The 17,980-nt window shown below is 39.6% G+C and overlaps 1 protein-coding gene across 1 annotated transcript in view; it reads right to left on the reverse strand.

Annotated features, from left to right (window-relative positions):
* The window catches only part of CXCL12 (C-X-C motif chemokine ligand 12), a 100,974-nt gene extending 84,035 nt beyond the window's left edge, over positions 1-16,939 (reverse strand). The window contains exon 1 of the mRNA XM_063958607.1: positions 16,804-16,939. Within this exon, the coding sequence (XP_063814677.1) occupies positions 16,804-16,864 (61 nt within the window). The 5' untranslated portion in view covers positions 16,865-16,939. The remainder of the gene's footprint in view (positions 1-16,803) is intronic.
* Positions 16,940-17,980: the final 1,041 nt, after the last annotated feature.

The following is a 17,980-nucleotide window of genomic DNA, read 5'->3' on the forward strand; positions in this document are numbered from 1 at the left end:
CATTCAAGCGGCGCTTTCAATGTACAGGGGGCGTGACTCACCACGCCCCCTGTATTAGGCCACGCCCCTTTCCTGCCCGGGGCGCTCTGCGCCCTTGAACCGGCCCTGTTCAGGAGCTTATCAGAAATTGTGATGAGGGGTAGAATTTAATATCCCGAATTCTGCAGGAGACTCCCTGAAATAGCAGCAATCTCCCTGATTTCCTGAATAGACCAGCAATATTCCTGATTTCCTGAATAGACCAGCAATCTCCCTTATTGCACCTTATCCCCATTATGTAGTTGTTTCATTCTTGGGGGGGAATCAGAGATGCATACAGTCATATGGGCTAGTCAGTGCCATTTCCCTGCATTGGTTACAAGGCACAATGATTCCCATTTCTCGTGGCCACTTACAGTATATGGAACCTCTTGTAAAACACAATACACAAGCAAATCCTGAAAAATAGCAGTGTCTATTCTTCAACAAGTAGATCTTATGAACTTTGGGGACTATTTATTTATTTATTTATTTATTTATTAACAGTTTCTTATATAGTGCAGCAAATTTCGTTGTGCTTTACAATTGGAAATAACAATAATATAATAAAACTGGGTAATAACAAACAATTTACATCTGAATGTACAGCTTACCTCCCAAATGCCACCAAATCCAGTAGGACAGTCACGCTATTTGGACACTGTCCTGCTGTCCCTACCGTGGGCAGCATTGTCCCGCCGGCAGGGAGGAGGGGGGAGGCAGTTGGGGAGGATTTGCTCACCCACTGCTCTGCTATGCAAAGCAGCAGGTGATCTCGGAATAGATGCGTTCGCATGGCATCTATTCAGTGCTGGGAGGTGAGCAGGGGGCTGCCCAGCTGCTCCAGGAGCGCTGGGCATGCCCCCAATAGGCAGAACCACAGGTCAGTGATGTGAGGCCACACCCACTTGGAAGAGGCCATGCCCACTTCACCTGAGGTCATGCCCCTTTTCTAGGTCGCTTGCAGCAATGCTGCGCGAGCGTCCCGACTCTACAGACATAAAAGTTGGGAGGTATGGTACAGTAAGTCATTTTTATGACACACCCCTGAGATGTAGCAGGACACGTCCACTCTGATACTGTAGGTGTTACTTTCACAATCTCCCTGAAATGCTTTTTCAAAAGTAAGCAAGTATGCAGCAGGGACTGACCAACATTACTATTAATATATTTATATAGCAGCATGGACTCTAGTGAGTACAGTATGTGTTCATGTGGAAAAGAATAAAGGGGTCTATTTACTATGCTGTGGAGAGAGATAAAGTGGAGATAAAATATTAACCAACCAGCTCCTGTCATTTTTCAAACTCAGAGGGGAAGATGTATTAAGCAATGAAAAGAGTGCAGAAGCTGCCCATGGCAAACAATCAGCTGCTACATATCATTTCATAGAATGCCCTCAATATATGTCACTTCAAAGCTGATTGGTACCATAGGCAACTTCTCCTCTGGCACACTTCTTCACTCTTTTCACTGCTTCATACATCTCTCCCACAGCCTGTAGCATGGCAGTTAGGAGCTGACTGGCTGGTACTTTCTCCACTTTATCTCTCTCCAAGGCTTAATAAATACACCCCATTGGGGTTGATGTATAAAGCAGTAAAGAGTGGAGAAGAGGACCATTAGAGAAGTTGCCCATAGTAACCAATCAGTTTTGAGCATTAATCAAGTACATTCTATAAAATGATAGGAAGATGCTGATTGTTTTTTGTTTGTTTTTTGTATGTGTTTTTTTTCTCCTGGTGTTTAGCTCCACACACTCTTTAGTCACCACCGATCCGGTGTCTAAACAGTGCAGGTTACTCATGGTGTAACTCATCAATGTTTCCCTGTTGATGGTATCTTGCCAACAATGAACTGCTGGGATGGCACAATTGATATTTAACCATTAGAGGCCCCTAGCCCTGACTGTCAAAGTTTTACCTTCTCAAACATTTCCAGAAAAACAGATTTTGCTATAAACATTTTTATATCAACTGTAATGCAAAGTTGCTCAGTAGTAAAAAGTGTTCCAAGTCTAACGCACTTCCAAATAGTAATCTGAACCGTCAACTTGAAGGGAAACGATCATACGAACATTTTCTGTTTAAACACGGCCCTGTGCAGTGAACTTTATTTTCATTCTTGTAGTCAGTTCTTGTATGAGGCAGAGGTTTGTATTCATTCTCCATCCTGATATTTTCAGTAAGCCTATTTAAAGTGTTTAATTAGTGCCAAAGATGTTTGCGTTAGTGTCAGTTCAATAGAAGGTGATTTCACATATTATTGCTAATTATCTAGTGTCAAATTAAATATATATGTAATGTTATATCATTAGAAAAAGGGTTTGAATATATTTTTTTAATGTTTGTCTTTTCTTTTATGGTAAGTCACTGGCTCAAGACTTCTTGTGCAGCAATGGCTGTGATACGTGATGATTACATCAAAGTAACATTCCGCAAATAGTTGTGTAGTGTTACATGTGTGTATTGAGAATTTGCGGAAACAATCTATTTCCCCACTAAATATAAACAACAAACTACTAATACTTGTCAAATCCAATATGATCCATTATTTACGCAGAATACAAGTGGTCAATAGAACAAAAATCATATTTAAACTTGTCAACAGCAAACAAAAGCAAACTATTTTATAAGCAGAAGTCCAATGATGAATTGCTAAATACAGGCAACTTCAAACAGATGATCTCTATAAATCAGCCACATTCAACTGATAGCTTCGGACTATGACAAACCGTGTACTAGGACTGACACATTACAGTTTATTTATGTCATGAAATGAAAGCTTCACTTGTATTTACCATTACATGTTTTTAGCACAACAAATATAGGGATCTACATAATAAGTTGAGAAAAACTTAACACCAGAGAATTCAGATTTCTCCAATGCTCACCCAGTTTGCGCTGCTTATATCTGTTCTCATAGACCTCTATAGGAATGTAGGATTACTGCAATTTATCAAGCAACAAAAGCACAGACAAGATGGCATTACCCTGTGAAACCTGGAATTACTTCACTTTGCATTTGCCTGAACAAACTACTGTGTGCTACTTTATAATAGTGGTGCTATAGATCTTCAGGTAATGCAGGATATACATAAATAGACCCCTTAGGGCGGTATCCTATTAGCCCCGGTGCAGTTTCAGATAATCAAAACAGCCAGATATCACGATTAATGGCTGATGGTCATTATCGCATTATCCCAACAGAGGCCATTTTGATTGGCTGAAATTGGACCCATGATTGCATGAAACACATGGGATCAGGGATGAGTCCCCGATCCCATGTGTTATCGCGGCTCTGGTGGCTGTTTATCGGGGATTTTGATTTGGAGGCCTGAGGCACCCAAAGCATAATTCCCGCTACGTGCTGACATCAGGGGAAAAGGATGCTGGCATCGGGGCTAATAGGATAGCCCCCGGTGAGCCTATTAGCAGCAATAAAGTATCACTGCAAATAGGATACCCGCCTTAGGGGGACATGTACTAAGCAATGATAAAAGTGGAGAAGTAAGCCACTGGAGAAGTTGCCCATGGCAACCAATCAGTATTGATGTAACACTTATAATTTGCATACTATAAAAGTATACAGGGCAGCTGATTGGCATGAATTTAAAGTGTAACTGCTATGTGTGTGAAATTCTACATGTACAATATTCATACATAATTGAAAGTGCTTCCTTTTAGTATCTGCTTCTCCTATCTGTCTTTCCTCTCTTGCAGCAGGAAACCAACATTATTGGTTCATCTTTGAAGACTTAGGGACCTATATATCATTCTAAAAAATTAGGTCAATCTTCCGAAAAATGGTTGTCTTGGGAGAGTTGCCGCATATTTTAGTATTGGGGTCATTTATCAAGGGAGTACCACAACAGATATTGGAGATATCTGCTGCAGGACCACTGATAACAATCACTAAATCCCCATTAACCAGGCTCTGAAAAATATTGTGATTTAGAGCTTCTCCCTGCTAGCTAGCACCATCTTTAGATGCTGTTAGCCACTGTAGCCTATATACTACAAGATGGCAAGACTTTTCAGAAAGGAATCCAAAACAATCATCTTAGTTATAAAAGCACTGGCCGACTGCCTGGCATGAGCATTAACTCAGTCTGGTCCAAACCCTGAAATAAACTAAACGTGTAAGTGATCACTTGCGCCTGACTGTTGTTAAATTGCCCTGATATACTGTACAGCAATACAGAATTAACATTTCAGAGTTTTACACACATTTTAATAATAGGCCCCTTAGGGCTCTATTTCTCATCAGTGGTTCAGTGGCTGTGCTATATGGCTGCATACCGCTGCAGCAGTGATGGTGTAATGGTTAGCATTAGTGCCTCACAGCACTGAGGTCATGGGTTCAATTCCCAATATGGTTTTACTGTGTGATGTTTGTTTCATGCTTGCGTGGGTTTCCTCTGGGTACTCTGGTTTCCTCCCACAAAAATATACTGGTAAGTTAATTGGCTCCATACAAAAGTAACACAAGCATTAATGGGTGTGCCCCACTTAAGCTTACAATCTATGGGGCAAATGTATTAAGCCTGGAGAAGTGATAAAGAAGTAATAAGTGGAAGGTGATAACGCACCAGCCAATCAGCTTCTGTCAGTTATCAACCTGTAATAATTGGCCAAACCAAATCTAACTCTCTCTGCACATGTTATATCTGCCCCACCTGCAGTGCACATGGTTTTGCCCTTAGAGGAAAATGTTGCTTTGCAATCAACCCTGAATTAGGCCCTATGTGAAGTATTTGTATTTTTCTATGTAAACATTTTGTTTAATTAAAAGAGAAGCCCTGTCGAAATATGTCTGACAAACCACTTTCCTCAACATCATACATAGACACCTCAACATATTAGCTCCGTAATGTCTGCTACAAACTCCCTCCCCTTCCTGTCCATCTCGATTCCAGATATAAACCTAACTGTACTTCTTTACAAGCGCCAGCCTGGAATGTCCTGAAATTACTTCTTAATATGGCATTAGTACAGGCCAAGAAAACAGAAGGCTGATCTGGAGAATAACCCTCATTAAAACTGATTACAATTGCTTTTGAAAATTGAGCTGCAAATGAGTTGAAGAAAAGTAACATCAACAGAGAGCTGGTACAGTGGTAGCCAATGATGTGCCAATTAGAACAAATGTCAGCATGTGTAATTAATATAAAGTAAGGTCTGAAGTACTGTAAACATGTCTGTCCTTCCTTGTATTGAGTTTCAGAAAATAAATGTTTCTGCTGCTAGACACATCTTTATGCAAGGAATCCATAGCTCTGCTTTATTATTTTTACATCAAAGATTATGTTCTTATATATATAACAATATACATACACATCTAATACTGTGCTGAAGTAGTTCATCCCTAGTAGATCCTTGTTTTGATGAAGTGGATTGTGTATATTATAATAGAACAATGTTACATAACAGAAGTGAGCATGTAGCCATCAGAAACAAAGGTGTAACAGCCCAGCATCACGCAGCCTTGTCCGAGAGGAAGAAATGCAGATGTAGCAGGCATTGCTGTGGATACTAATATATCTATCATAATAATAATGCCATAGAGAGGGCAAAACAATAAGAAAGTACAGGGTAAAACACTACAGTATAGTTCAGAGAACAGTTTAATACAGTAGATGAGTAACAAATAGCCCAATAACTCTTAACACAGCCACTGATGCAAACGTTGCAATGGAAATATTCATAGTAAGCTAGAACCAGTGCCTAATATTGTGGGCATAGATAGCAGGTCTAAGTAGTCAGAGAAAATGAAAACAATGAAAGAGTGGAGTCCGAGAGCCCAATCAGGAGGTGTAGAATATAGACTGTGTGTAAGAGAAGTAGGTAATGAGAAAAGGAGGGTCCTGCTCATAGATCGCACAGTCTCCCAACTATCACGATATTCATGGTACTGCTCCCATTCGCTGAGGAGACGTTAAAGTGGACTGGGTGTTTGGTTGGATAAGGGTGGGGTGCGGAAGAACCAGCAATGTGTCAGAATTTCTCCGCATTTTGCATTTAGAAATGTTGGACTGTATGGCATTACTTTATGATGGCTCAAAGAGAACCCTATCACATCTGTGTTATTTAAATCTCACTGTTGTATGTAGAAGAGTCTAGTTTATTTCAGCATGGTGGTAAAACTTAAACTAATTAATATTTAATCCCAAATAATATTATATGAGAAATTTATTTTTGTACAGTCATATAACATATTAATACAGTAATCTAATGTTAATGTATTTGAATATACATTACATACAGGAATTGTCATCTGTAGCTTTTTCCCCTTTGCCAGCAAAATTAATTACATAGTTCTTTTAAATCAGGGAGGGGATTTTCAAAGACTTATAAACAGAAATATATATATTAATGATTTCATGGACACTTCTGAAAAAGTCTATGGCTTAATTTAGTTTTAGAGTTTAGATTTTTTTAGCAAATTTGCCAAATAATAAACCCCTTATTTATGTTTGTAGAAAAATATAGTATTTATGCATTAGCTAAGGATGAATGTTCCTTAATGTATCTCATGTGAATGCATTGCCTTACAAACCGGAAAATTCATATAGTAAGTTTCAAGACCCAACAGGTTTATTATATCAAATCAAGAAATAAAAAATGAACCATCTAAAAACTTTTTTAAGTCATGGCGGCCTAGAGTATCAGAATGTTTTTCAAGGCCCCCTAGTACAAAAGTTTTGCATTAAGAAATTCAGATAAAAATATTAAAAAAAGTAATTTGTGTTATATGTCATCCTTAAGCCGTGTACACACTGCGCGATGCGCTGTAACCCAACACTGACTATTCGATGGGGTTGGAGCCTGGCTCCGCTGATATAGTCAATGTTGGTCTGCCTGCGCAGTCTATTTTTTCTTGCGCTGCCTATACTGTGGGACTGCGCATAGGCATCGCAAGCTGTGTACACATGGTGCAATATATAGTCAATATATAGATTTTGACTATATAGTCAAAAACGTAAGGAAAGTTAAGTGCATTTTTCACCGTGTGTACACACCTTAAGGTTCAGTTATGTGATGAAGGACAGGATTCACTTCTGTTGGTCCACATATTTTATGATTGGAAGCCACAAGCACTGGTTTTGTCTATTACAATGGCCATGTATAATTTGTATTGGTCCTAGACCACCAACCCAGGGCACCCCTGCAAGTGTCCCGAGGCACCCCAGGGTGCCACGGCACACAGTTTGAGATCCACTGATCTAAAGTATTACATTTTAAGCAGCAAAAAGTGCATAAAAGATAGAAACAGAAGGTAAATGTCCAGCTCTTTGTTACCTAATGATTACTATTTTTATCCTCTTCATAGGATGCCACAAAGGATCCACATCGACTTACATTGTGCATATACAGTGCAAAAATAAGACACAAATTGCAAGGGATATGGTCGTTAGTTCGACACAACTTAGGTCGACAGTGATTAGGTCGACCACTGAAGGTCGACATGAGCATTAGGTCGACATGTACTAGATCGACAGGTCAAAAGGTCAACATGAGTTTTTCACTTTTTTTCATTTTTGGGATTTTTCATACTTGACGATCCACATGGACTACGATCGGAATAGTAATCTGTGCCGAGCGAAGCGAAGCACATTGCCCGAAGCATGGCAAGCGAAGCGAGCCATGCGAGGGGACACGGTGCACTAATTTGGGTTCCCCGTCACTTTATGAAGAAAACAACACCAAAAAAAGTTTAAAAAAACTCATGTCGACCTTTTCACCTGTCGACCTAGTACATGTCGACCTAATGCTCATGTCGACCTTCCATGGTCGTCCTAATGACTGCTAACCTAAGTTGAGTCGACCCAACGATCCATACCCAATTGCAACAACAGGATAGTGCAGAAAAAGTCAAGCAATATAAGCATTGCTCTATATACAGTTATGATACATAAAGGTTAAAGGAACCAGGTCAGGTTAGATACATCAGACAATGACTTGTCAAAACTAAAAACATTGCTAAAGGGACAAATTGCATTTATTGGGTCACTAGGCCAGAATACAAGTTAACCGGAAAAACTTATATTTACTGTATCATTCATCTAGATGTAAAAGTTAAATTATACAAAATGTATGGGGAGTCTTAATGCAGCTACATGCAAGCTAGTGTTCTCTGTTACCAGCCAATTTAGACAAGCCTACTTTCTGCAGACCCTCCAAATACTTTTATACTGTTGAGCTTTTTGTTTTTCTCTTTGGATCGAGAGAAGATTTTTAGAAATGTGGTAGGATTTGAATCACTCTATCATATAATTTAGCTATTTTTATTATTACTGGTTAAATTCATTACATATAGTTCTTGACTGTGCTCTTTATTCAACATATAGTAATATCATTCTGTGTTTTCAGTAATGATAAAGAGCATGATGACATATACAGTAGCTCTGTATTACATTTCAGTCATTGGAATGTGTAAATGAAAGACAGCCTCACTTAATCCAGACACCAGTGGACACAGACTCTCTTATTAGACGTAATTATCCAATTTAAATGTCACTCTTTCTCTGGACACCCCACAGTTAATCGTTTTTACATCAATGAAGCTTGGGCATTTATAAGTATGGAGACTGTAAAGCAAAATGCTAGAGATGTGAAAGTGGTCTGCTGCAGATATTACTCTGAGAGGAGGTAGAAGTCTGCTGCAGATATTACTCTGAGGGGAGTTAGAAGTCTGCTGCAGATATTACTCTGAGATGAGGAAGAAGTCTGCTGCAGATATTACTCTGAGATGAGGAAGAAGTTTGCTGCAGATATTACTCTGAGAGGAGGTACAGGAGGGATACCTTAGCTTTACTTTCTGCCCTCATGCAGTCATCTGCAGCCAACCTTAACATTTCACTTTTCACAGGAATTTCAGGTCCTACTATCTCCAACAGATCTGTTAACATTAACCCTACAAAGTGGACAAGTGGTTATGGTATTGCAGGCTGCTAAATTTCCTTTGGGGACATTTTGGAGGCAGAAATGAATCACTTTAAAGATCAACTACTTTATTAGGTCACAACAGACGTGAACTCTTGGACTCTCCTAAGTAGCATCTTGGCATTCAGATGTCAACAGCAGGTCAGCAGCTTTTTCAGGGTAAAAGTGTTAAACGGCTTTGACCTTAGTAGTGAAAAAGTCATAACTCTATTGTACTACAACTCGGAACATTTAAAGGGAATTATACCTAGTATAAAAGTTTTGCTTTTGAAGCATTTGTAATTGTAATGGACATTTGGGCAGTGAAGGTTGTGTATAGATAGCACTCACTGAAATCTATACATTCTGCATCCTGGACCACCAACTGCAATAAAGCCCACAGCATATACATATATTTCTATTAGGGATTTTCATTTATGTTTTTATTGTGCTTTATTTGCAATACTCAGCTCTGAACAACCAGAGAGGACAGTTTGTCACATGAAAAGAACCCAGATGAAAGCACTTGATGACTTTATTATATCACGTCACTCACTACTTTTTGGAGGTTTCAAATATGATTACCTGATAATTCAAAGCATGAATTAGTCAGTCTTATTTAACCTTTTTCACTGTAATATTTGTGTCTATGGGGCCTCTGCACTGTTCTTTATGGACCCGTTCATTATTAGGGGACAGAGAGGGCCGCCTAGTATTCAGTTTGCATGGAAAAAAACAGGTCCATTGAGAGCGGAGATGGGCTTGGGTAGCCAACTCTGGGAGGTGCAGCCAAGCCCCCTTTCGAAACAACAGCAAAGTGGGGTGCCACACACCACAAAGAGGGCCGCTGTGAGCTGCAAAGAGGCTCCTTCTCAGTGGTGCAGCCTCAGTCTCTGGGCCTAATTCAGATCTGTTCGCTCGCTAGCTATTTTTTGCAGCGCTGCGAACAGATAGGGGAGTGTATTTTAGCTTTGCAAGTGTGCGAACGCATGTGCAGCCGAGCAGTACAAAAACAGCTTGTGCATTTTCTGAGTAGCTCTGACCTTACTCAGCCGCTGCGATCACTTCAGCCTATTCAAGGCCGGAATTGATGTCAGACACCCGCCCTGCAAACGCCTCCACACGCCTGCGTTTTTCCAAACACTCCCAGAAAACGGTCAGTTGCCACCCACAAACGCCCTCTTTCTGTCAATCACCTTTCGTTCGGCTGTGTGAATGGATTCTTCGCTAGAACCAGTGCACAACAACGATCTACTTTGTAACCTTACGGTGCGCCTGCGCATTGTGGTGCATATGCATGCGCAGTTGTTACCTGATCGCTGCACAGCGAAAAATGCTAGCGAGCGAACAGATCTGAATTAGGCCTCTGTTTCACAAATGACCTGGGTCACTATACGTGATGCTATCTGCAAAGCATTGTAAAGGGAGACATTTGTCCCCCACAGCAACTGACCTGGGACCTGCTAGGCCCATCCAAAAGCCTGGGTTCATCTAAAGAGTGCCCCCACATTCGGTGCCCTGGCGGGAACCAACATTATCTTCAGATGGCGTTGGCTCTTGGAGCCCCACTCCTCCTACGGGAAGAAGGTTTTGGGCTTGCGAAGAGGTAACTGACTACAGAAAATCATAGATTTTACAATTGTAAAGCACAACAGAATATGTTGGCATTGTATAAACAAATGCTAATACATCATAAATAAATATATACTAGCCTTAAACTGTGAAACAGTTTCTCCCCCTAAACTGCTTTATTATTATTATTTTACCTAACATCACCCTAGCTTGCAGATTTCAATGGGTTCAATACCACAGACTGATCAATGTGGCAGTACTCACCCACTTTGAGCTGAAATGCCAAACCAAATTTAAATTCACAGGCTACAAACTCATAGCACAACACTCATGCTCAAGCATGGCTATCCTTACAACCAGGACTGTAGGGTGCCCTGAGGACCAAGGTTGGAAGCACTGCCTTAAGAGGAAGCATTGCAGTCGTGGTATTAGTGACTTATCATGCTGAGCCCCTGGCTTGGAACGTTTATTATTCTGCTTGAGAGTGGGCAGACTATTTAGGTACAAGCTAAACTACAATGTTCAGCAATCAGTGGTGATGGTCACATGTGTCACATTTACAGAACACACTACTGTTAAACCACCCACTATAACATACCAAATACTCCTGTGCATTGTGGAATATTTAATTTTAAGGAGCCTATTTATCTATTAAACCTGATGCCACTAAGTAACATTTACACAAAGAATTAGAGGCATTTGCCAATTAAGCCTCTCTTTTTTTCTAGCAACCAAAATGTAATTTTGTCCATCACCAGGGGCATCATAGAGTCTTTCCAAAGCACAGCTGCAACATAACTATGGCCAAGTCAATAGATTGTTATCATCATAAAGTGCATTCTAGCTGCCAACTGCTCCTATTTCCAAGGATATTTCCAGATTTAAAAAAAATATAAATCTGTCTTATATTTAGTGAAAACTTCAGATCGTTTTTGTTGTTCTTTGTTTTAACTGAAAATCGGCTAAGCTGCTGAAATGTGTAATGGAGGCAATTTTCAGCTTAATATTATTATTATTATTATTATTATTATATTATTATTCATTTATTTATTTATTTATTTATTTTATATGGCACCATAAGGGTTCGCCGTTGCCTAACAATGTACATAAACAGATGAGCATAAAAAGAAAACAATGACTTACAGTGCAAGACCAGGTACGACAAATACCTGGTATAATAACATTGATGCATGCATATAAACAATCATAGATATAAAAGATATAATGTATACATATAAAATATTCTTCTGTTGTAGCTATTTTTCATGAAAACTGCTTTCAAACTTTGGCTACTAAGATTAAACCCAGTGTATGTACATGACAATGGTAACCAACTGTAATAAATATAGTACTGAGGGTCCTTTGGGTGTTTGCATTACAAAGGTCCCGCTTCTTTAAGGCGTCTCTTCTCTGATCCTTTATCTCTCTGCACTTTCCCTTCCCTGCTTGTCTTTAGCCATGGTGATCTTGTAAATTGTAACATAAGCGGTAAATGAGCCCTATAAAAGGAGGTAACACAAATGTGTTTGTTCAGCTCCAGAAGTGTCACACACATCAGCGCCAATGATGGTCTCAGCGCTTCTTATGACCTGATAACCTATCCGCGTCTATATCAGTGTTTCAGTACAATGTTACACATTATCTTACTTTAGTGTGTGCATGCAGCATAGTTACCGCGTGTTATGTATCTATCACACTATAATGAGTTTACTGTAAACAGACTGACTCTAGTTTTCATGATTATGTGCAGGAGGATGAGAGGAAAACAAGAGCTGGACCACATGGGTTATAGTCAAGTAATCATTTGTATCTATCATCTATCTATGTATCTGTCTTTAGTCCTGCTTTTAGACGGACAGACCATACACACTTATGAAAGTAGGAGAACACGAAGTGTAAAGAAAGAGAGAAAACATTATTTGAAAATAAACTTTGTTTTATTCTAACGAAGTTAAATGGCCCGTTTCACTTTCTGGAATTTTTATGCACAGGAAATCATAAAACTCTATTTCCCAGCTGACTAATTAATATACTCTGTGCTGCATAAAAGAGGAGTAATGTCAGGTTACTTGCCTGCAGTCACAAGGCTCTGGATGCTGCATGTGCGCAGTACAGGGCCGGCTACCCCGCTGTAAGTGCCGAGCGCATGGGAAGGGGCAATAGCTTATAGACAGATCCCCGCTATAGAGCATTATTCCGTGTGCAGATATGCTGTAGGTGCACCCAGTAGGAATGCAGGCCACTTGTCCGGGGAAGGTCATTACTTGGGAAATGCATTCAGCCATTCATGTGTATATAGCATACCTCCCAACATGACCCTCTCCAGGAGGGACACAATGCTCTGCTTCTGGACTTCCCTCTTACTGCTTATTGCTGGCACCTGTGCTGAAACACCTTTCTTATCCATTAACCTGTTCAACACAGGTGCAGACAATCATACATTAAGAGAGAAGTCCAGAAGCAGAGCATTGTGTCCCTCCTGGAGAGGGTCATGTTGGGAGGTATGATATAGAGGATAAAGAGAGACAATTAGGCAAACACGATATTTTAGAGCAAATCAAATCAAGAATTATGTTGGTGAAGAGAATAATTTATTATGATGCAGCTGAAGTAAGAGACTTGTTTATGTATAAAATGCAAAACTGTAACATATGTGAATAATATTGGGAAATGGAACAAGCACAAGTTTGAAAAACTACCCAAATCTGTGTGTCTAAAAGTTTATCTGATCCCACAAAATATACAGAGGGATAACTCAATTTGTATCTGGCCGGCGGTCACGGTAGCTGCAGCTCTGTTGCCGGCGTTTAGAGTGTATACTGTATACATAGGGATAGCTACATGGAGAGACAGCTTGAGATAAGGACCAGGGGTGGTCAGCCCTCAGACCTGGTTGCCTACAGTATATACTATGCACGCACAGCTAGAGAGCCCTTCTGTAACCAATCGTGATTAGGCAAATGAGGGACCGTAATAAAACTATAACTATTGCATTTCTGGAGTGTGATTAGTCAGGAATTGGCCAACACTCCATAGTACAATAACGATGTAATTCGTAGCAGATCCCACAGCTTCCTATGTGACTTATTATAGAGCCAGTGTCTCCAACTGGCAAACTAATGACAGAATGAGACACGTTCATAAAAGATCTCATATGTCTGGATTAGTGAGAGATTACTTTTATAGATTTATTATTGTATTAATATATACATTGTTATGCACTCTGTGTATGTGTATAAACATATGGTCGGAAATTTGCCCGATATTTATCAGATTGGCCTAACCGTCACGTTCCATAAATCCAGTGGGATACTGTGTGTAATCCAGGCTGAGAACAATAGTTTGGCACATTGAAATTATACCAAATGCAGTAAAGTCCTGGAAAGAAAAGAAACAACAGCAGGAAAGCGCCTATTGTTTTATTTCTGAGAGCTAGAAATAATATTTAAGATATAACAAGTCCGAAATGTTCTTTAATTCTACTTATCCACCGCGGTTACGTCAAACTAAAGATTTCATAGCCAATTAAAAATCAACAAACGCATCTATATAACTTGGACTGTTTCAGTCATCACCAGCAATAGAGGACAGATTGGATCAAGGTATATTCTACCATCCTTTCTGCCTTCCTGCGTTTAATATACATAGCAGATCCCTAATAAAATCAGATTGTGATATGTCTGTTTTGCTAGATAAGGTTGTGGCTATAATCGCTCACGAGCAATGGTGATCAATTTTTTTAAATAATTGGTTGGAGATATATATATATATATATATATATATATATATATATTATTCATCATGTGAGATCATTTGAAACCTGTAGAAGTCTGACACTGCTGCCCTGTTTCCTCTCCACACACCTCACTGGTCCGCATCGCCGTGAAGCTAGTATCTTGCTGCATACAGTTAGCGGGATATGCAGCCTGTATCTTATCATTTTATTTGTTTGACCCAACCAGACCTGTGAGGTTATCAGGGCGCTGGGACTGTTATCCTCGATGGGCTTTTACTGTTCTGTTGAATGGGCTCTGCTGCCATAGATAAATTTATGCTTCCCAGATGTTGAGCTGATATACTTGCCCTTAGGGTAGGTATTCTGCTCTGTCTCTTCAGATGATGTGTCCTGTGTAACCAGTGCAGACCCACACCCACTTCGGCTGCTCCTTTCTTTATCCTGCTATGCTAATGCTGTTTATGCTTGCTTTTTAATGTAAATACTGCAGACCCCCAAATAAATCCTTTTTTTGACTTGAGTACGTGCTAGGAACAAGAGGGGGTCAAGCATTTGAAAGGCTTTGCTTGAAGGTGTTCTTAGTTGACAAAAGGTACAAATCTCAAGGTGAACCAACCATGATGGAAATTACAGGTGTTCATGGGTCACCTGAATCCAGGATAGGGTTCTCAGAACATATTTCTGACAGCCGCTAATCCAGTCACCTCTAGGGTCTTACCTATATGTAGTATTATACAGTCCATGTTGTGTGAGCACGTACACTAATGTTATGTCTACAAGTTGGACAATTTGTCATGTTGCCGGAGAAAAAACAACAACGTTTTTCATGCATGTTGGTTAAAGTAAATCACAGACATACTCAAAATCGATGTTATCTAGTATAAAAAGACAAACATTTCAGCAGTGTGTAGGACACATTCTTGCAGCAGAACAAAGACATTCTATGTACACAAATCTAAGGTCTAGTTTAAGTTTCATCAAAGGCTGATGATGAACAATCAAATCTTTATATTGATAGAATGGTTAAAGAATGTACAAACCGTTTTAACAGTAATCATGTAAGACAGTAGTGAATACAGAACTGTACTATCTATCAACTACTGTATAAATGATGTCAATCAGTCAATAAAACAATTAACACAGGTCCTACAGACCATATTTCATGATCTATAAACTCCAGGTCTCTGCCTTTATTGGAAGACCATATTTCATGATCTATAAACTCCAGGTCTCTGCACTTATTGGTCATGTAATTGCTAATTAAAAGTAAATTAGACTCCAGTATTCTTGAACAACCAGAACTAAATTGCGGGGATTAAAAGAAATAACAAATAGCCTAGGGGAAAGCTGCTCAATTAAGAGCGATTAAAGTGACTGCTGGGAGACAGCTATATTTTGTTTTTGATGAAAGCATGAGATGTTAGGACTAAAGACGGGAATTATAGTTGTCATCTTCTACGAATCTACCCGGGTGATGGGGTGCTGCTATCATGAATACATGTATAGCAATAAGGCGCCCACTGAGTGGCACACTCATTTCCAATATACTAACACGCTTTATTATCCGTTTGCATCACGCCAATGTGTGTGTCCACAAGGCTGGGAGATGCGTCTGGTGGAAGCGATACCTCAGCATTATATTGATGCGTTTTGGGTCATGAGTAGGGAGATGAACAGAATTTTCTGTAGATGTGAGAATTTACGAAACAGTAAACTTATATAGAAGACACATACATGGCACACTGAATACAGCTATTTGTAGCAAATTCCAGAGATAAGTCGCTTTCTGGTGACTAGCACACGTGGTCTAGTACTTAGTCTAGAGGCAACATCCTCATGTCAGTAGGAATACAACACACATGGAACAGCTGTAATGTCTTACACACTTAAAAGCAAAACAAAGTAACGTTGGCACTGTAAAGCATAAGAGCACACCTGCATAGCAACAACCCACATATCTGCAAAAGTGTCATATAGTATTACTAAAACCAGATACTGGAACCGCAGAGAAACAGAAAACATATTTTGCAGTAACAGATGTGCTTGTGCAACCTTTTCATTATAAACTCATATATAGATAGATAGGTAGGTAGATAGATTAGATATAGACATATATTGAGAGAGGGAGATAGAGATAAAGATTTTTATATATATATATATATATATATATATACATATATGTATATATTTACATATATACATATATATATACACACAAACACACGCACGCACGCACACAGGCTCACACACACACACACACACACACACACACACACACACACACACACACACACACACACACACACAGCTATGCGCGTGGTATTCCAAACCTCAGACAACTCACAAAGTAAAACTACTCGCATAAACATAATAAAACATCAGCTTTTATAAACAGATTAGTTCTCAGCAAACCTACATTTGTGTTAATTTGCTAATGCACACTTTTCTTTCCAGAACTCATTGAACTTTTATTGCTGCACAACGAGCCAAATCCACAGCACACAACCTTTCGATAAAGTGATTCTGGAGTAGAACTCCCCAATATCTACTTACCGTCAGAGAAGCAGATAGTCCCCAGTAGAAGGGTAAGTAAAGCCAGGCTCCTCGGGTCCATGCTGCTGCTGCTGCTGTTATACTGTATGGAGCTGTTTTCAGAACAAGAGTAACTCTGCGAATGAGCTGAGTGCAATGTGGAGAAGTCTGGGAGTGCAGGGCTGGGGGTGGGGAGAAGGCTCAGAATGATTTATCACCCCTGGCATGTTATTACATCCTTCCTCTATTAAAATAGTTGGATGTAAATCGGCAAAGCTCTGTTTCGGTATAGGTAGGCTATCTGCTAATAATACATATGATTTCAGCTACAGAAATCTCTACAATACTAATGTGATATGATCTGTCCCTAAGTGTCTTTATTGAAGGGGGTTAGTGGACGCCTGGTGTTGGGTATTGTTTGGTTGGACCACTTTCCATCTGTTACATATTAGTAAGAAATGCTGGACATTGAGCTGTTAGTTCTCTTGTCACCTAGGCTGTCTCCATATATTCAGTGCAAGGGACTACAGTGAGTACAGCCATAAAGGTGGAATGTAATGGACTGGAGTATTTAAAATGCATCTTAAATATGCTGAGAGTAGGAATATTGTGTTTTTTTAGTATATGAACCTAATAAAATCGTTGCAGAACAAAAAAGAGTCCTAAGGCCAATTGATTATCATCATCATCATCATGAAAGTTTATTTATAATGCATGACAGATTTTCCATCGCCATACAGAGTAACACATTAAGAGATTAAGAGCAGAATTATATTCTGGATGAATCAGTTTGCCTTGTAAATCAGCACTACAATAGCCTCCCTGTACGCAGTCCAATTTCACACAAAGTGTACACTGCCCCATAGGGTAGCAAGCACTTTTGTGCAGATCTAGCATTCAGAAGGGAATGAGATTGGGTACCGTTGGTGGGCGTATAAATGCTGCGCCAATGGCAACTCACACCCTTCGCCAGCAAATGAATTCCCCTTTAAATATCTTTCACATTTTTAAAGTACTTTGGGGACTTGGTAAAAATCTCGGAGAGAGATAAAGTACCAACCAATCAGTTCCTAATATTCATTTTTCAAACACAACCTGTAACTTGGCAGTTAGGACTGGCTGGTAATTTATCTCTGTCCTGGTTTCTACATCTCTCCCTTAACAGTTGATTTACAAAAGGCATTCATTTCAGACCAGA

Source organism: Pseudophryne corroboree, chromosome 3 (genome assembly GCF_028390025.1).
Source record: "Pseudophryne corroboree isolate aPseCor3 chromosome 3, aPseCor3.hap2, whole genome shotgun sequence".
NCBI lineage: Eukaryota > Metazoa > Chordata > Amphibia > Anura > Myobatrachidae > Pseudophryne > Pseudophryne corroboree.